At 34.3% G+C, this 21,883-nt stretch overlaps 1 protein-coding gene and 2 long non-coding RNA genes across 9 annotated transcripts in view; 1 reads left to right on the forward strand and 2 right to left on the reverse strand.

Annotated features, from left to right (window-relative positions):
• Positions 1–2,000, reverse strand: part of LOC120357600 — a 73,374-nt gene extending 71,374 nt beyond the window's left edge. The window contains exon 1 of the long non-coding RNA XR_005574607.1: positions 1,868–2,000. This is a non-coding gene — a long non-coding RNA (uncharacterized LOC120357600). The remainder of the gene's footprint in view (positions 1–1,867) is intronic.
• Positions 2,001–5,545: 3,545 nt separating this feature from the next.
• Positions 5,546–7,152, reverse strand: LOC105201993. Its single transcript, XR_851067.3, has 3 exons — positions 6,857–7,152; positions 6,268–6,334; positions 5,546–6,143 (listed from the first exon to the last, which is right to left on the reverse strand). It is a non-coding gene; the product is annotated as an uncharacterized LOC105201993 (long non-coding RNA).
• A 5-nt stretch (positions 7,153–7,157) lies between these two features.
• LOC105201991 (histone-lysine N-methyltransferase MECOM) overlaps positions 7,158–21,883 on the forward strand; it is a 116,030-nt gene continuing 101,304 nt past the window's right edge. The window contains exons 1-4 of one of the 7 annotated variants that reach the window (XM_039448381.1): positions 7,658–7,925; positions 8,377–8,540; positions 8,625–9,050; positions 11,144–11,179. Coding sequence is in view for 6 of the 7 variants with exons in the window: in XM_039448355.1 (XP_039304289.1) it covers positions 8,465–8,540; positions 11,144–11,179 (112 nt within the window). In the remaining variant the exon portion in view is untranslated. Of the gene's footprint in view, positions 7,261–7,656; positions 8,295–8,376; positions 8,541–8,624; positions 9,051–9,459; positions 10,352–11,143; positions 11,180–21,883 lie in introns of those variants that run through there. The other 6 variants (XM_039448355.1, XM_026132390.2, XM_039448359.1 and 3 more) reach the window with 6 other exon arrangements.

Raw genomic sequence — 21,883 nt, forward strand, 5'->3', positions numbered from 1 at the left:
TCCGCGAGTTTCTGACCGCGTCGTCTTCTTGACATGCCTTTGCGAATCGATCGAGGCTGCCTGCAACGAGGCCTCACTTATGCATGCCTTTTCTTGTCGTGCGTCGTGAAAACGAACAAGTGGGTCGTTTTGTGTATAATCGCACGGCAAACATCCTTCGTGATACACTGACGGAACGTTGCGAAGCCCGTGTGGATTTTTACCGGCACGCGGACGTCATTCATTCTTTCCTCCTTCCCACCTTCCTTCCTTCTTATCGCTGGCCAAAATCGGCGACGCCGCGGCGATATTCCAGGATTCGCGATCGTGAGAGCGGAGCGCGCGTGAAAATGCATAGTGCAACCTGTGACCGTACGCCAATTGCGTTACACGCGCAGGGGGACGCATGCATAAAAGAAATCTCGCGGCACGATTGGCTTTCAACCGCGGCCGGGGCAAATGTTATGCATAATGCAAGATTAAAGTCTAACATATTCTCGTTATACGTAAATTCGATGTAGTCGGTGACACATAATTACTTCATTTACACTTTATTTTATAAGAGTAAAAAAATACAGACACTATTTGAATGAAACGTATTTGTTTATTTCAGTCGCGCATTATTTCAAATAATATTTAAATAATATTCTCGAAACATTGCAAAATCAATGCGGGCGCGAGTTTACAAAAACAAATGCACTATCATGTGTATAAAATCGAAACTTGATGCTATATTATCGATTTTATAGGTCGCCGGCTACGTCGAATTTACAATCTTTAATATCTGGGCTTCCACAACAAATTTTAATTTAGTCATTTCATGTGGACTAGCGCAAATATTATTAAATCAAATGTACACGAATATATTGAAATACTGAGTTCGTCGAGCTGCCATTTTTTTTAGTTAAAAAAAATAAATCTCTATAAAACAACGAACGCAAATGACCAAATTATTCACAGTTAAAAAATTTGTTTAACATATATGTTCCAAATATGTTCGGCAAACTCGAATTTTTTTGTTAATTTAACAGAAGACAAATATGTTATAAAGTAACTCTAATATTATGTAAATATTTTTCTTCAGTAAAATTAACATTTATAACGTGTTGAACGTGTACATTTATTCATTTATCTTAGAATTTATGTTTTAAATTTAAATTGTCTTTATGTTATTTGTTCTCTTACTCATAAATTGTACTATTTTAATACTAAAAAATACTGAATTTAGTTTACAAGATATTCAAATAACAAATTCAAATTATGTTAAATTAACACGAAAAAATAAAATATTTCTTAAGCAAATGTGTAAGCAAATAGGCTCATATTATGCAAAGCAATACAAGATAAATAAGGCTAATAATGAGCAAAATAAGATATAAGGAATAAATATCATTTATTCATAAAAATTCCACAATCTAATAGTGATGTGAAAAAAAATGCTGATGATAATATAACGACACGTTCAGCATTTTTATTACTATTCAGCATTTTACTATTACTAGAGTGTGTGTAATTTTAATAAATAAATGATATTTATATCTCCACAATGCTTTATTTTACTTGCTGTTGGCCTCACTTATCTCATATTGTTATGGTACACAATCATTATCGTAGACGCAACGTCCCTCTTATCTCCGGGCCAGGAAGTCTCTGATAACAGTGTCAAGATGACAGTGATAGCGACGGCGGAGTCTCCGATACACGCGTACACCGTGTACCGTTATAGCAGTCGCGGAAAATCTCGCAGCGCCCGGAAGAGGAATCTCGACGTGATCGCGCGCGCTCGTGAGCACGCGGCGACTCGAATTCCGCGCTTCGCTTCGCACCGCCGCCGAGGTTGCTGAGAAAAAGAGAGAGACGCGTCCGGCGGCGAGAGAAGTGCACTAACCTTGATCGTCGGTCCAGTTTCGAACGATCACCCCCGCGTCGTGGGCCTCCACCTTGCCTGCGCTCCTCCTCACCTGCGACCGGGCGTAGACTCGACGAAGACGACGAAGACGACGACGACGACGACGACGACGACGACGACGACGACGACAATGACGATGACGTCGACGACGATGAAGAAAACGGTGACGGTGACGGTGACGGCGACAACGACGTCACGTCGGAATTACGAGAACTTGACGATCGCACGGAAAGGGAACCTTGTCCCTTTTTTTCACCGCGACCGCGTACACGGAGACAATCTCTCTCGCAGCGCGAAAATCCGGATCTTCCTCGAATCTTCCCTCCTTCGTCCCGCTCGTAGTGCCCGCTCACGCTCACGTTCTCTTTCTCTCTCTTTCTCCTTCGCTTTTTTTCGCCCTCTCTCTTTCTCTCTTGTTCCCTATCACCGTACAACACACGGAAAATGGCAGCCCTACTATTCTCGGGCGACCAATGCTTGCCAACTCGCGCACTGACACGCACTACTTGACAGGGCTCTAGCGGAAATTACGTAGGCAAGTGTCCCGCGCGGCAGCGACGCGCTCGATGCACACTTCCGGCGGTCAGAGGGGTCACGAGGAACAGCGGTCATGCACTACCGTCGGCCGAGTCCACGTCAAATTCGGGGAAGGAAACGTTCACCAATACGAATCGTTGTTTACGACGCGACACCGCGTACGTTCTGCAATTGCCCCCGCATCGCGTTGGCATCACTGAATGCAGTTAACAGTCGGACGCAAGCGGTTGTCGACTTGGTCGCGAGATGGCGGAAAGTTCAAGCAGCGCGTCACGTCGATAACTCAGTTCGCTGTCGATAGGTCAGTTCGTCTGTCTTTCGTTATTGCAGCGATTTTCTCGATCGACTGAACGACGACTTCGAGGAAAATTTGGGCGGAGAGAGCGCCCCTATGTCCATAAAATGTGGACATTGAACTGTGTAGCCGATGTCTTTTAATTCCTTAGATAATGTCTACGATTTTAGGATTCTTTTCCATGATAACTCAAGAGTGACTCACTCTCGAAAAAAATTATCCTTTTATAAAAATAAACTTTTTTTTAACGAAAGAAAAGAAATCCATTATTTTAAAACACTTTAAAAACATTAATTTGATATTAGAGGACACATTTTTTTCAAATGTTGAAATAAACGTTTTTCCATAATTACTCTTTCATTAAAACAAATATGTTTTTTTTTAATAAAACAAAAAAGACGATCCATTATTTTTAACGTTTTAAAAAATAGGTTTTAATATTTTTTAAATATTTTTAAAAATATTGCTATTTAAGCCGATCCATTTCACTTCTCGATCAACTGTACTGAACGCTATTGAAAAGTGCACATTGAAAAACTAAATGTTTTTAAAAGAAAAGTATTTTTATGACTCTAATTTTTTATATTTTATTGAAGATAAGATTTATTCTGCCATAGCTACTTCTTCATGTTGATATTTCTTGTAATATACTTCTTTAAGTTTATCAAACAACGCGTCAAATAAATTTTCGGTAAAATCATACATTAAAATTTAAGTAATATTTAAGTAATATTTATGAGAAAAAAAGACTCAATATTTGTTACTCAATAAATATCAATTTCTTTCTATCAAAACTACTATATATCTTAATTGTATTTACTTTATTATTCTATATATTTGTTCTATTTTTATTTATCTCACTCTTTTATACTTTATAAACTTTTTTTAATTTGTATTAATATTTATTTTAAATAAATGTATGTATACAGTATATTCATAAAATATATTCATATAATAAATCAATAAATGCATGATAATACATTCAGTTCTATGTGATATATTCCCAACATCAAATATCAAGTCCAAATCTGTTCTAATCTAGTCATTTAAGGTAACGGATCTATGAAACGTAATATGTGTAATAATTTATCGTAGGCACCCATGTGTGTGAAACACTTGCTATATATTTAAAGTAATTGTCATAAATTCGTGACCTCAATACAAAAATTTATTCATCACTCACCGATATTGATGCACAGCGGCGGAGTTATATCTGCAATGTTGCTACGATGATTCTGTAATAAAAAAATATATAATCCAAATTAAAATAGGGCAGAGAAATCATTATTTCAGCAATCATTATTAAAAAAAAAATAATTACTGAATGCTTATGTAAAGTTTTTTTAAAAATAATCATGTAATTTTCTAAACTTTCGAAAAAGCTTTATATATTAAATACAAGCTTTTATTCCATGAAAAAAATGTACATAAATATGTATGTATATATGTATATATCAGTATTACTAACCGCAAGGTTGCTCCGCCGATGCCTGATGCCTTTCCTAGGCCTCCTCCTCCTCTCAATCCAGTTTGTTAGGTTGTCAGCTTCGTTGGGTTGGATTCTCTTGATGTACACTCACAAAAATATAATCGCGATAACTATGGTCGCGCGATATTTTATGTCATTCTCAAAGTTAAAATATAAAATGTTCAATTTTATCCGTAAGAAAATCACTCGCGATAGTCACGTTATCAATATTTTCGAGAGAGGATAACTGGTCCAACAATTTGACCAGATCAAAGTCCTTCTGTCGGATGGCTGAATGATTAGTATTCGACATAAAGAAGAACGATTTTTATCGTGGAGAGCGAGCTAAATGTACTCTGCTTTTTTGGGATCCATCAAACAGCGAGGGAAAGTGGTTCATCAAATGTCAAAGACTCCAGGTGGGAACAAATCCTGATAGACTGCTCTTGATAGCTGTCATTTTGTCACAATAAGTCAACGCCAAACATCTTTTTTGGAATTTGTCACATAATACAAATTTACAATCGTTAAGTAAGATACAAAGTTGCATGAAAATGTTCTCTCATTATTGAAAAGCATTTATGGAATAGATGACTAAAACAATGTTTATAAAAAATAGTTACAAATAAATATATTTAAGAAAAATAAAAAACATGTATTGTGCTTATTATATGTGGGTACAAATATAATTCTTGAGTATCAACTATTTAACAAATCAAAACCAAAGAAATTTTTTAAAACATTAATTAAGTATTTAATATTTATTAGTATTAAATACTTAATTAATGTTTCAGTATTTAATACTTAATACTTAAATATTTAATACTTATTTAATACTGTTTTTATTGCACTTTAATATCTAAATATTTAATACTTATTTTTATTGCATTGAACTGTTACTTATTGTCTATAAAAAAATTATTTTAATGTTACATTTACATCAAAATAAGTTTCAATACCCAACTGACATTAGAAAACCTCTTTGATGTGTTCTGAATATTTTTTAAGTACCTGCACATTTTTAATTACATTTATTGTAATAAATTACTAAACAAAAAAATACATATTTGCTGTTGCAGAATTATGCAAAGTGAGGTGTATGAAAGTGAGGTGTATGAAGTAATCTTTAGCAAAAATAAAATATCATCCTTTATGCATGTAAGTATTCAATTGCTGTAAAGTCTAAATTTAATTAACAAAATTAATTTTAATGTAAAACTGTAGGAGTCAATATTCAAGAACAAAATAATATTGAAATATATACATTTGTAACAACATTAATTAGTAAATCAAAAAATAATTAAGCCAACTGATTGTCCATTAAATTTAATAACTGTAATAGTAATTATCTATTATATAAACATTTGTTCTAGTCATATTTACATTATTATTATATATAATATACTTCGCGACTTGACCGTGGAATTCGAATGATAGTCGTTGATTTATTGCCACAATCAGTTTCGAAAACCGTCGAAAAAACTCCTGTTTAATTTTAGTCCTGCAAACGGAACCTTCAGCTTTCAATGAGACACCAAACTAGACTAGATGGAACTTGTAAAAACTGACGAGAAATAACTCTCTTTTTCTTCAATAAAAATTATTACAACTTTTAGTCAATACAAATGCGTTCACCCATCTGACATAAGGGATAATGATTGTCTCCCTTTGCTAGACAATAATTTCACTCAAAAACATGAAAAGAACACAATTATTTGCTAATTAGACTAAATATGCTATTAGGTTCATGTAACACTTTATACGGCACTCCCGAAATTGAAACTAAAAAAATATTAATAATTACGATCGCACGTAGATTAATTATCGAAAGAATCTTTCATACAAGATTTAGCAAATAGTAGTCTTGAAAATGCAACATTGCATTTTCACATTTTATTCTGTGATTTGTCTGCTGCTCCAAATTTTTATTCACTTCAAAGCAGATTTCATATTACCTATAATAATAATAATATCCCATTAATAATAATACATTGAATAGTTGAGAAAATGTTTAGTTTTCTAATGGAAATTTTTGTATTTTAATTATATGTAATCAAATTGCTCAATTAATTCACTCACGGGTTGTAGTTATTATATTGCCACTGATATTGCTGCTACTGCTTCTATATTTTTGTTCCAGTTGATTCTAAATATATAATAAATATAATTACATTCATAATAAACATAAACAGATTATTATTTATTGAGCTACTAATTTAGAAACTGTGCAATTCATAGAATATTAATTATAATATTTATTCTCTTAGGTTGGTATTCATAATCGTAAATAATTTTCAGTCTTTAATTTAAAAAAAAATGAATGAATAAATAAATCTGTAATTAATTATGCTTTCAAAGATTGAAAATTATTTATGACTATGAACATCAGCTTTAGTTTTTTTTCAACGTAGAAAAAATTTTATTTTTTAATCATTTTTTAAATTTAAAACATATCAAAGAAATTACTGCAATAGTAAGAATAAATATATTGAAAATATTTCATGTAATCACAATAATTTCATATTTTATATAAACAAATAATCGTAATGATCCTAATTTATTTTATGTAGAAAATTATATTTTATCAATTTTCAAACGCAGAAAAGTGTATTTTTTATATTTTAATTGTGAAAATCCTCAAAGAAATATACCATTATCAATTAATTACCATGAGTTGCTCCAAGGAGTTTGTCTTCTCGTTCAAGTTTTGTTGCTCCCCATACAGCACAAAACTTGCAACAATATTGTTGCAACGTTGCAGCAATGTTGCAACAATATTTTTGCAGTCTTCTGTGCTGTATGAGTCTCTTCAAATCTCATTAATGATGTGATTCGCGATCTACTCTTACTTTATGTTAAGATTAATGCGACCATTCGCGACTATTTTCGACATCAAACAATTGGCATTTGAAGAACGCGGAAAGTACGTGCGTTCGATTAGAAGCAAACAAGAAAATGGCGGGACGCAGGACAAGGAGAGGTGGTTCCGACACATCGTCATCCGAGACAACAGCGAGAGCAGTTCGAAGGTTCGAATGAATGCGCGTGTAGACACGAAACAGCTCACTCCCGGTAAGCTCACTCCCGGTAAAGAGTTTGTCTGATACGATTATACGAGGATTAATAGCGTTTCAATCGGCACTCGCGATAATCTACTGCGCAGATCACGTATTCCATCCCATCGAGTGAATCGCGTGCGCACAGAACCTCGACCCGAAGTGACACGAGTATGTAATGACGCGTTTCACAACATTACCACATATCACGTATCAAAGTAATCGACACCTGCTACATTCGACACTCCTATCGTCGTATTTGCGCACAATTTAATCCCGGAGCATGCGAAAAATATGGACCGTCTGACCAAAGGGGGGAAAGCGGAGCAAATATGAGCGGAGCAAATATGAACATGTATGTATAGTCGCGCCACAATCGTTACGTGCGTTCAAGTAGCAGTAGTTAATGACGCTTCCGCCAGAGATCACTAACGTTCAGAATTCAGAACGAACGTCCGGGTGCGCCCAGATGTTGTTTTATCTGTTGTTTACCAAATGTTAAACAAGGATCGAATGATGTCTGGTTGCACCTAGACGTTCATTCTAAACGCATCCCTGGTGACGTTCTCCATAACTTTTTCTCACATTGCGTGGGCATTTTGTCGAGAATGTCGAGACAGCCGAGAGTGGCGTTGAAGTACTTGAAACCGAAGTTGTCGAAGCCGCTAAGGACAATTTAAGGTTAAGTGTCGTCGAGGAATTTTCTTCGCGCGAGGTGTTACTTTATCATAATACTCAAATACTGTGTCTCGCCGCGTTTAATGAAACAATTAGCAAATACGGTTTATCCGCGATTATGGCCTAACGTATGATTATCGCGATCGACGCGATTTCTGCTTTCCCGCGCATTTTCTTTCTGAACATATTAGAACGTAAAGAATGCCACAATAATGCACAGACGGGACGGTAAACTGATCCGCGTGGACAATCAAGTGTCGCCGGAGTACGAGACGCCGATTCCGGTGATGCTGATGAACGACAATTCTAGTGGAACGATTACAATGCGTACACTCTGTATCAGGCGTCTCAGATTCCATTGCACAATCCCACGTAAAATGTCCAATTAGCATATTATTGTGAGAATGATTAAATCTTGTGTATAATATATATTGTGTACATGTATATTTTTCAGTCTGGAGCATTATTCTTCAGAGAGCTGCAATTTGCCAGGCATGTCTCAATAGCAATACCAGGAGCAGACAGGAAACATTAACAATCAGATGCAATTTGAGATTCCTGCATCACCAATGGCATCAAACATAAAGATCGCAAGGAGTACGCATACCAGGATGTGTGGTATACTTTCATTTATATTTATAGAAGAATCTTTTATTCATTTGTAATATCTAACAAATGAAATTGTAATCCTTGATTCTAAAGGAACGATCTAGCAATTCAAGTACAAAGAAATCTATATGGACTATATTTAATTGTCCAGCAGTAGGGACAGAAGTGATGGATGAAGACATAATGAATGGGTCCATTATTTGCATAGTTTAGAAAACAAAGCTAGTTTTTGTTACATCATTAGAAATAATCGCCTGTCACTTACTGCAAGTTGATTTGTTTATAAGTTATTGATAAGTACACGAGGAAGAGCTGTATATTAAATCTTTTGCAAATATTATTTGACAGACTATCGTTGACTACTGGACAGAAAAGTATAAAATAGAGAAAACACGCTGCTTCTGATGATGCAGTTTTTCAATAATGCAAGTGGTTGTAAGGATCGCAACACCTCCCGAAATGCAACTGGTTATGGAGCATGTGGCAATTATTCACAAAATAACCGAGATATTTGACAAAGTATGTTTCTTCGACCATAACTTATGACTTTACGATTACACAATTCTATTCAGGAAAGTCGCGAATATTCATTGATAATGTTGGGATAACAGTGGGCATGAAACAGATGTAGCAGCGATGTGAAAGTTCAAATCGCGATGCGACGCAAGTCCCAGTGCGACACGCATCCTAATGCGATGCAAATTTTGATGCGACACAAGTCTCGGTGAGACGCAAATCCCGGTGCGACGCCAATCCCCGTACAACACAAGTCCCGGTGCGACGCGTGTCCCGGTTAATTCCGATCTCGCGAACAATCAACGGGAGGGTCGTCGACCGCATCAACTAAGGCACACGCTGACGCCGGCTCTTTAACTCCGTACCACTCTGTCTCTGTACGGCCACAAGTTAGGTTAGGTGAATAACCATCGCGCCGCTGTCGCTGCGCAGCGCACCGGCGCCGCTCGGCGGTCTCCGCCGGCGCTCGACCTTCTCCGTCGTTGCTTAGCAACGACCCCCTTGTTACTCCGCCATTACCATTACTGCTACCCCCGCCATGCCTTTCGCTACATCGCACGTCGTATTTCACGTGTTTCTCGTGTGAATCTCGAGTGCGAATTGTGTACAAATACGATGGTGATAGTGTTCATTATAGTAACGGACGATCGTCAGTTGATACGAAGTAACTGTCGCATGTAGATACATTCGTGTTCCTCGTGAAGTGCGGCTTTACGTGATCGTCTCGCGGCGCTTTAAGTGGAGTTTTCGCGCGCAAATAATGTCTTCGTACACAGTAAAACGCGGATTAATCGTCGAATGGTATTCGCTAACTCGTATCAGACACAAAATTTTCGAACAGGAACGAGTCATTTTGATCTTGTATCTACGTGGATGTTTATTCAACGACATTCTCCACTGTTTCGGATTACGTGGCGTGTCATCAAAGCTTCTCTCGCACCGAGATCTTGTTCTATGTTTACTTTTGATTTACTCTGGTCGCATGCTCCGTATTTTCCATTTTTTAAGTGCATAGATACGATGTCATAGGTGACGCATATACTCGCGGTCGGTCGTTTTAACTCGTAAGTTACTGTGATTCGTAGAAACAATCGTGTTTGAAATGCAATGTTAGTATCTACTGCATCGCAGCGAGTGAAATCTCGCGCGCGTTTTGCGTTTTACGGTCGTGTGTGATATATTGTTCGCGCAACGGATAGTGTGAAATAAAATATCGGATGGTTGTCATTAATGTGCATTTCAAGAACAACGGAATGAGATGTCAGCAGATTCCTACAGGAAGATGACATTCATGGAGCTATTCAGTAAATGCTTTATTTTATTAAATTTATTCTATATTTGCTTAAATGTGGTTGTAAAGTGGTTGTAAGTCGTTGGTTACGGTTGTAAAATATGTTGTAGGAGATGATCAAACTTTATCTTCCGTGCTTACAACAGCATTTATAAATATAAAAGATGAAGTTTGAACATCTTTTACAATGTATTTTACAACTTTTAAGCTTATTATACAATTGCATAAACGTGTTACGGTTATAAAGTACATTGTAGGAAATGGTTGAACTTTATCTTCCATGCTTACAATAAAAGTTGGTTATAAATGTGGAAGATGAAGTTCGACCAACTGCTACAATGTATCTTAAAATCGTAACAGTGGCTTACAACCTGCATCTTACTATTACTTTACAATCACGTTTACACAATTGTAGAATGGGTTTTAATTGATATATATTCCATATTTTTGGAAATGTTTTTTGCATTCATATTTTTGCAATTTGAATATAAGAATAAAACTACATTTTTATTTTTGTTTGAAAATTTATAAACTGTATGTATTATTTACATGTAAAAAGAATTATAGATAATGGCAAAATTACAATTGCATGGAATTATCAAATGTTGTAATAGATACAGATTTTAAAATGAGATATAGTTACTTAATGTGTCTCATGCATTCAAAAACTAAGAAAATTAATAAATCTATAGTACATAAAAATATATTAAAGTGTATTATTAATTTTACATGTTTTTAAATTAAATAAAATAATTCAGTAAACAATATTTATGTTTATAAATAATTATATTTATTATGTTTTCAGAAAAAGAAATAGCAGCGTCAGCAGTAGCAACATTTGGTGAGTGAATTAATTAATTTATATATAATTAATTAAAGTAAATCTGTTTATATATAAATAAAGTAAAAGACATCCAGGGTATACCCCGAACGTTGTTAGCCTATTTTTTTCTAGATGTTGACAGCCTCTTAATTAAAACAAGAAGTGTTTCAAATCGATATGCCATGTTATAATCAATAATAAAATTTTTCTCAGAACTTCCATATTGGAACACGTCAGAAATATTGAGAAAATCTACATTTTTTTCAAAACTTTCTATATATAAGAATTTTGAGATAAAAAAATCTAAGAAATTTTCTAAAAAGTTATAAAATTGTATAAAAATTTCGAAACTATTTGTAAACTTCTGAGAATAATTTTATAACTTTTGTGAAAATTTTTCTCAGAATTTTCCATATGATTTTTTAGAATTTTTCGGAATTGTGTATAATTTTATAACTTTTTAGAAAATTTTCCAAGAATATTTTGCAATTCATGTATACATGAAAAATTCTAAAAAAAAAAGATGTAGATTTTCACAATATTTCTGGAAAATGTTCCAATTTGTACAAGTTCTGAGAAAAATTTTCATTAGGGAATGGTTAAGTAATATACAGGTTACTGACTATGAACATTTGGAACACTTAGTTAAAGGGCTATATACCCTTGATCTGTAATAAAATAAAACATGGTTTATACCGTGCGCTTACTTGGATCAAGACGCTATACCCTGTCTTTGAATCTTGTAGAATTTGTTAATTTCTCAGGAATACACGATCTTGAATCTTTTTCTATGTTTTATCAGAATTTTCTTGAAATACGTCGGCAGCTTTACTCACAAGATTTTTGAGTCATATTTTTCATTCCCGCCTTCTATTCTGTTCTCGTGTTATTGTTGATATTTTTTAATATATGATAATGTCAAGCTAGCTGATTGTTTTCTCGTAATCATAGGATATAGTTTAAATGTGTGACTTTATTTTGAAACGCCTCTATATTCATAAAATGTGGATATTGAACTACACAACCAATATTCATAAAACCCGTAAATAATTTTCGTAAATAATTTACAATATAAAAAAGTCAGTAAATTTACACAAATAATAGATGTAAATAATAGATATAAGATTAGTCTGTAAATATTAAAAAATAATAACTTCATGTAATTTTACAAAAAAAATGTGTAGATTTGCTTTTATTATGTAAATTTTATTTTGTATGTAAAATTATACATATGACAATATTTTTAATATTTTATGTAATTATAAAAATTTTTATAACATGTAATTATCAAAGTTTTTGTGACATGTAATACATTAATAAGGATCTATGAAGTTGGCACGACGTTTGGTTAATATGAAAAAAATACATGGAGTTCAGTGGCACTTTTTATAATTCCGAAGTTCCCTGTAAAAATAACAGTTCTGCAGTTTTTAACCTCCCTCCCTTCCCCCCCAAAAAAACAAAAATAAAAATGTGCTAATTTCGTGAATCTTGCACGACATCTCCTCAAAGTAAAAGAAAACAATAAATATTAGTATATTAGTACAAGAGTTCTAGTTAGTACTATCAAAGTTCTACCAACTGCAATATCAAAAATAATTTACATGATTAACATTTTTATGTACTAAAATATTAAACATACCACGACACTTGGACAGAAAGTGTCATGTTGCTTATTTATCGCAGTTCCAGCTACAATTTGCCCCAGTTCTGACAAAGTTCTATGCTACACAATCATTTTTAAAAATAGTTCTGGTGATTGCATTTTTAAAAATATTTTGTTTAATATATGAATCACAACATTTAGACACTGCGATGAATAGGCAGCACGACAATTTTGTCCAAGTGTACTACTGGGAAAATAGGTATACACTAGACTACAAGACTTCTGACTTCAAAACTTTACCGGACTTGACCAGATTATATGAACTGTCATGAACCACACGGACTGTCATGGGCTTAAGCAAACTATGTCAGATTTCATTGGATTTTATCGTATTTTACCGAACTTCACACACTTTATGGACCACCGGGAAAATAGATATACATCGGACTACATAACTTCAAGACTGGCTTTAAGACTTTTAACTTCACGACTTTACTGGACTTTACCAGATTACACGGACTGTCATGGACTTCATCGAACTAAAACTTCCGGCTTTAGGACTTTTGGATTTAGAACTTTTGGCTTCAGGACTTCCGGTTTCAGGACTTCCGGCTTCACGACTTTTGGCTTCAGGGCTTCCGCCTTTAGGACTTCCGATTTCAAAACTATCAGATTACACAGACTGTCATGAACTTCATCAGACTTTATTGGATTTTATCATATTTCACGCATAGAACACTCGGAAAATACACCGAATTACAAGACTTCAAGACTTTACTGGACTACACGGATTGTCATACACTTCATCGGACTACGTCGGATTTTATTGGATTTCACCGGACTTCACACACTTTATGGACCACTGGGAAAATTGGGTATACACCGGACTACAAGACTTCTGACTTCAAGACTTCACCAAACTTCACCAGATTACATGGACTGTCACGGACTTTGTTGGACTACGTCAAACTTCATCAGTCTTCGTTAGACTTTATGGACTACGCTGGACTTCATCAGACTTATAAGAAATAATATTTCATATAGTGTACTTGCGAGGTAACCGATCCTAACTAGTTAGTTTTGAATTTAGAAACAATTACTTGCAAGATTCGAAATATACTTACAAGTACTTTTTAAAAAATAAGTACTATTATAAAAAATCAAATTTTACCAGTACTCAAACTTTAAATATTAATTTGTTAAATTAAAACGTATTGTACTGTGTGATTACCAATGACCCACGCTGAATGCTTTTCAGCAGTTTTAAATTTCAGCATTTTTACTTTCCAGCATTTTGTTTTTAAGATACATTTTAACATTTAATTTGATAGGATAACCATTTAAAAAATAGGTATACACTGGAATTCTAACTTCAAGACTTCATCGCACTCCACGGACTGTCATGGACTTTGTCGGACTTCAATGGATTTCACCGGATTTCATGGACTACACCAGACTATCAGACTATGTTGGACTTCATTGAATTGTATTGGATTTCACTGGACTTTACGGACTTTATGGATTACGCTGGACTTTATCGGATTTCATTGGGTTTTATCGGATTTTGCGGACTGTCATCGGACTTTATTAAATTATACGGATTGTTATAGATTTTATTGGGTTACGTTGGATTTCAATCGGCTTCATGGATTACGCTGAACTGTATTGAATTTTACCGGATTTTATCGGACTTCATGAATTTTACGGATTGTCATTGGACTACGCTCGATTTCATCGGACTTTAACGAAATATACCGTTCAATATTTTAATATTGAATTATAATGTTAAATGTTTTCATATTAGGTAGCACGGCACTTTTTGTTCAAGTGTCGTGCTGCCTAAATATGAGATAATATGCTGGTTTGTATTAAAAAATTATTTTAAAATATACAATCGCCAGAACTATTTATAAATTGTGTAGCATAGATCTTTATCAGAACTGGCAAGAACTGTTGCTGGAACTGCGATAAGTAGGAAACACGATACGGTTTTTCCAATTGTTGGGTATGTTTAATATTTTAGTGTAAAAAGAATGTTAATCGTGTGAAGTTTGTTTTGAAATTGCAATTAGCGATAGAACTCTGATACTACTAACTAGAACTCTTGTAAAATATATTGTACTAATGTTTGTTGTTTTTTTTTTACTCTAGAGGAGGTGTTATGCAAGATTTACGAAATTAGCTCATTTCTATTTTTGTTTTTTTTTTGGGGGGGGGGTTAAAAATTGCAGAACTCTGTTATTTTTATAAGGAACTTTGGAATAATAAAAAATACCATTGGAACTCTATGTATTTTTTTCATATTAACAGAATATCTTGCCAACTTCGTAGATCCCTAATATTTTATGTATCATTATGAAATATATATAGAGTGATCAATGTTCAATTAGTTTGTAATTATACTTATTATACATTTAAATCATATTTCTTTATCATACTAGTTGTAAACAATGTAAACAATAGAATGACTACCTATTTGTCTATCATCACTGTGTACGAGCACAGTAGTCATTCTATTGTTTACATTGTTTACAACTAATATTATATGATGGAGAGACATGATTTCAATGTATAATAATATAATTGCAAGAAGTATTATATATAGTATTATTTCTAATTTTCCATGCATATTGTAAATTTAATTCTGCAAATTTGCTTACAAATTAAGAAATTAATTTTATTGTTGCAAATTTACAAACACGGAAATTTAAAAATATTACTCACTATAATAGATGTAATTTAACATAAAATTTTTTTACAGTGTATGAGTGAGGTGGGTTAAATAGACAAAGACATTTGTCAAATGGATTGTTTGACTTTGTCTAATTAATCCACCTGACTTTTGATTATAGTACGGAAGAGAATCACAAAATCGTGAAATTACCTACTGATTTTAGGCAGTGATTCTACGTAGTTCAATATCCACATTTTATGGACATAGAGGCGCTCTGGTAAAGTCAGAACTAAATCGCAACTGTGACTATTCTTAAGTTTCCTTTTGGTTTCGATCGGGCAAGCTTCATTGATTATGCTCCTTAAAAATTGTCTATATATATATATATATATATATATATATATATATATATATTATTTGATATAAATTAATTCTTATTTTGTTCAACTAAAATAACTTTATTGTTAATTACACACTACTTTATAATTTCTATATTTTATTTTGTTCCGTTGTAACGTTCCATTTATATGTAGATAGAAATTATATTTAGCTTTATGTACAAAATTGTAAAAGAAATATATATTTATTAGTTTTTAATTGTTGTTAAAAAAGTATCTTAGTTCATAAATTAAATTTAATATGTTAGTTATGTAATTCGCAATAACACGTACCTTAAAAAAAAAAAGAGATTATAATTAATCTTTTTTAAATAAATAAATTCATAAAATAGTATTTTCTTTTTTGAAAGTTATTTTATCTCAAAAGTTTTATATGCAATATAATATTTTAATAAATTTTTGCATGCTTCATTTCATAGCAATGGATAATATATCGACAGAATTTTTGAATTTTATAGTTATAAATTTTTTTTATTTAATTATTAACTATGATACATATAAAATACTACAAAAAAATTATTGATATGAAAATCGAATTAACAGAATTAATAAATTTTTTTATTACGAAATTGATTATAACATAATAGAGGTCCGTGATTAATACACGTCGTATCTAATAGATGCCACTTATCGTCAGTTTTACTTCGTGTAATTTTATATTTTACGCAATAATTATTTTTTACATTTTAAGAAATAATGAACGTGTTTTATAATTTTGCAATATTTTTAATACAAAAACTATGATATATAGATCAATAATTATAGTTATATGATTACAACGTTGATAGAAACCTATTAAGTGCAATATTTTTTTTATTTTGCCTTTATATTATTTAGAGTCCTTAAAAAAGTTGTTTAATTTAAAACAAAAATCAATATATTGATGTTGACAATTCTGATTTAATATTCGTAGCAATAATACGAAAAGAAAAAGCAAACAGAAGATGTCAATGCATTAAATCAATGTTCATATTTTGTCATGTGGGATATAGGTGCGATGTTGAATTTGCTTTGCATTACGAGCGGTTCGGTATTGGTTACACGGCTGACAAAATGGGGCATGCAGAGTAGTGTTTGTCAATGCTGTTTAGGTATCGGAACGTAATCGAACCGGAGAACCTCGAGGGTCCGTCAGACATAACATCTCACGCTACCAGCGTCCTTTGTTAAAGTCTTCTCCTTACATCTCGGTTTTCTCACTTTTTTTGCTACCGTTACCCCTCAGAAACTCAATGTTTTCGGGTTTCTAAAGTTTGTTGACTTTTGCAATGACTTTGGAATTGATAACTCATTAGAATGTTGCTTTAATAGATCTCACAACTCATTTAAAATAGGTATGTTCTCATTAGCTATAAACGTTATTACTTCTCGGCAGTGAATAGAATTAGCAAAAGAATTAAAAAAGTTAGTATAATAAGTTCAGATCTTGATTTATAGTTCGTATCATTTTCTAGTCGCTTTAATAGAATGGTACTCATACAATCTGACTTTATATTCAAGATTGTCTTAAGTCTGATCATGAGCAATCTTAAGACTTCATCCAACTAATGAAATGACAAAATATAAAATTGGATTATATGAATACCGACCTTAGTGCTATTTTTATCATCAGCAACTTCACTAACAGTGCAATTGCAGCGTATCATCTTGAACAACTTAAAGTTAAGATCCGGGAATAGCCTCTCTTTTCTCCAGCTATAATGAATCCGTTTATCGTTCCATCTGCATGAACGTGGCATTACGTGGCTGGAAGATACAGAGGCGTGTGAGCGGGGAGGGTAGAGAGGGGCTGATAGCGGGATAGCGGGAGGGGTTGACTTCGTGTTGAACCTTCGTAGCGACCTGCTGGTCGCGGCGATGGTCATTTGTGGGAGCTGAGGCGATTTCTCGGCGAGGGGAAGAGTAAGAGGGGACGAAATGTCTCTTGCGATCCCATGACGAGATACCGGACACGCTACAACCTCCTCTAACCCCCAAGTGATGTCCACTGCGACACGCCATCCCCGCCGGAGACGCCGAGATTGTCTTCAAGGGGGGTGCGCACAAAAGAACGTACGCGGGTACACGAGGTACTTTTACCACGGCCGCGGAAAGAATTGCCTTGACACGCAAGAACCGGCTGTCCCTCACGAAGAGGAATATTGGCAAACCGCTCGTAAATAACCTCGCGTTTAACATCGTTATTTATGGCATCGCGTACGCGATTTACAAAACAAACGGACTGACAAATTAACGTTAGGCCGACCTAGCTGAATATGATTTGAGATGTTAATGCGAATTGTTATTATCTGACCTTAATCCATTATTAAAATTACACGTAGTTTTTATTCTAAGAGAGAATAAAGGGACTAATTTCTACAAGTAGTTTGCTGCTAATTTAAGAATCTTATTATTTATACATAACTCATAATATTTTTAAATATTTTCTGCAAAGTAAACGATCGCATTAGAATCTTGACACTTTGAATCTTCAAATAAACTATCGACGATATTTCTTTATGATTATTGCAAATTTTTATCATTGATATTACATTTAAAAAATCTCTGTTTAACATTAATTAAAAATTGTTTTTACAAATAATATTTTTATAATATTCTTAGCTTTTCTTGCTTCCTTTTAAAAAAATGTTTTTGCATCGGAGTAGGTGATATCTTAAGGAAACGAAATGCAAGCAGAATGCGGGGGTTATTTTCCACCCCTGATGGTTACACGCTGACGCGTCATAACGTCTTGTCCAAGGTTCACGCAGGCGTGTGCGTTACGCGTGACTATACGCGCGACGAACACGCGACTTCTTCCTGTCTCACGTCGTGTGTCTACCTTATGCTTTCCTTCCGCCTTTTTGCCTACCTACCATCAAGCCTATTTAATGTATTCGTTTTTTGTCTTTGCAACATAGAGAACTGATAGAGAACTACGTTTTATCATAATTTTCATCATATATATTAACTTTATAACGACAATTATATAACGATTATAATAATAAATAGTTTTGTGTAAAAATTTCAATATTTTACGATAAAAGTATACATATATTTGACAGAAATTAAACAGGAAGGAAATATTTAGCAATATGACATTCAATAAAGTCTTCAGTGAATGATCTTTTATAAAATCATCACAATGTAAATTTTTGATCGTACGCCGATATTCACGATGATAATTTATAATTGAAAATGATGTAAAATAAAAAGTGAGCTTTTTAAAAATATATCGGTTGATCGAATCCATAATGTTTTGTTCGGACACATTGCTACTGCGACATAATCATATAAAGAGCAGGAAGACCATATACCGGTCACTCGCAAGCCAGTATGATAAGCGGTGCACATACTTGCCGTGAGTACCCGCGGTACTCACGCGGGTATCGTGTAGGGCACACTCCGGTATCAACACCGTGAGACACGGCAACGCAGCTACTGGACATGCCACCGAGATCACCGGCCTGATATCGCCCGCTCGTATTTATGGCCGCCGAGATTTCGCATTATTAGAGCCATTTACCGTTTTCGCCCTATAATATCGCGGCGTATGCCCGCGCCGAGATTGCCGAGAGGCGCCTCGAATCGTGAATCGTGAATTTAAGGGTCGATAGAGGCCGAAGGTAATTTCGGAAGACTTAGAGCCTATCAGATATAAGTTACGTCTTAAGCCCAAGTACTTTCGACCACGACAGAGTGTAAAAGTACGGAGAAATTATTTAGTACGTGGCTGGCATATTCAAGTGGATAACATCACCAAAAATGTTCGTATAAGAAGTAAATTCAATTTCATAAACTTGAAATATACACATTCTGGAATGACAATAATTTCATTATATAATTTGGGTTCAGTCTTTAATGTTTCTTATATGCGCATATGCGAATTTATAAATATTATCAATCTATTTTTTTCTTTAACAGAATATAATAGAGACGATAAAAGAAATGAGAGTCAACTGATGTGTAAATTTTCTCTACAATACGAAAAAAGTAAACTAATTAAAACTAAATGATTCGAGATCAAAACTTAACCATTTAATAATCGTGTAATTGTCATGCTCCGTATTTACCGTACGGTAGATAGAATTAGAGGTACGAGACATTGGCTGATGGTACGCTATCATTACGCGTAATTATCTGTCGTAAATTATGAGTTCAGTTTATATTTGGGCGTTGTTACACGTGCCGTTACGGAGGAGGCACGTAGAAACTCATCAGCTTCTGTACGAAACGATGACACTTATTCAAACACATTACCAAATAACGACCACCCACGATACGTTTGACCGTGACGATAAAATGAGAAATCAAATAAAGGTGGTATGCCTGTACGACAAATTGCATTATCACGTGTCTTCGCGTTAAGCACAATGTTGAACCTTCGAAAGTCCCACTTTATCGAGCGATTACTGAACGCTTGCCTGTTTCTTATCGTTTAGAATTTAAACTTTAGGTTATTGCATGTGTGTTAAAAAATTTCACAATTTTCGTAAAGTCGTTTTGTTCATTAAGCTTTAATGAATATTTGTGTTGAAACGTCCTCTTCGTTCCAACAAACTTTTTTATCTTACAAATACAGAGTTTTCTGTTATCAATCGAATCACTCTATACGCGGCACATCACGAGCGAACTTTTTAGCAAGATTACTCTTAATGAATGAAAGTTCAGCGACAGTCGCAACGATAGGAGGCTCGGGCACTGACAGGAGACCCGAGAAACCATCCATTCCTGCATTAAACCACGTTATCGCCAACGTTAACATTCGTCTTCCAGGATGCATTGTCCTGCGATCCAGTTGGGGCAAGGTCCTCATCCGTCTCCCATTCAGGGTCGTGGGTCTCGACATTTCCGAATCTCCGAGGCGGTCCATTGTGCTCGGCCCTCGCGTTGCTCTCCAGCCCTTTCCTTCTCTCCTGTCGTCCCCTGCTGTTGCCCTGCCTCCCCTCGCCCTCGTTTCTGCTCCTCTCTCTCTCTCTCTCTCTCTCTCTCTCTCTCTCTCTCTCTCTCGCTTTAACTCGCTCGAGTCTTTATACCTCTGCTCCATCTCCTCGATCGTCCTCTCTTTCCGTGCTCGGAGTCCTCTCGTCCAAAGGTAATACGGTACCTCGAGAAGCACCGAAGGGGTGGATTGAGGGGGGGTGCGCTCAGTAGATGGGGTTTTTAGGGGTGGCGACATAGAATCCGGGAATTCGTGTCTCGCGGGGTAGTCTCGGTAGGAGCTCTATCGATTCTCAACCAGACACACCATCCTCCGAGCATATCTCGCGCGGTATCCCAATGAACAATTTGTCTCCGTTAGTCCAAAGGATAAGCAAAAAGCTTCAAAATTAGAATAATTGTGTACCATGAATAGAGGTGTAGAAAATAATGCTGATCAAAATTTTAATTTATAAAAGTTGGAGTTCTATAGATAAACGCTTTTTGTTACGCCTTTTGTTCCATAAACTTTTTTATCGTTGTAAACAAGATTTCAATATTGTTTTACGCTAATATTCTTTTTTTAATATGATATTATTTGTTATCATGTGCGAAAAATATTTTTATATAGAAAAGCTGTTGTAAAAAAACGTTTGCTATATACTATATTTAATATTAAAAAGCTATTCATCGAGTAAATCTATGATCAAATTTACGAATATAATAAAAGGAGTAAGAGAAAAGTGCGGATATAGAAATAAAATTATCGTCGCCGCGAACAAGAAATGAGAGTAACCGATAACCAATAAATTTCTCTCTATGAGGCACTTAAATACCGCAAAGTTAATACGAATCCGCAAATCATCCATTTATTATTTTTCCGTTAATTTCTCGTAAATGATATTATTTACGCAACATACGATATAGGTAGACCATTACACATTACATTATTCCAAATTTACATAAATTTTTCTTTAGTTTCTATACATGTATCATCAACAATTCTATAAAAATTTTGTACTGCATAATTGTAACATGTATGACAAAGTTGCAATATGCATACTGAATTACTATTGAAAAATTTAATAGACATTATATATTATTTACATTTCTGCTATTTTATATACCATCAATGCAAATTTGAA

The sequence above is a fragment of the Solenopsis invicta genome, chromosome 1 (assembly GCF_016802725.1).
Source record: "Solenopsis invicta isolate M01_SB chromosome 1, UNIL_Sinv_3.0, whole genome shotgun sequence".
Taxonomy (NCBI): domain Eukaryota; kingdom Metazoa; phylum Arthropoda; class Insecta; order Hymenoptera; family Formicidae; genus Solenopsis; species Solenopsis invicta.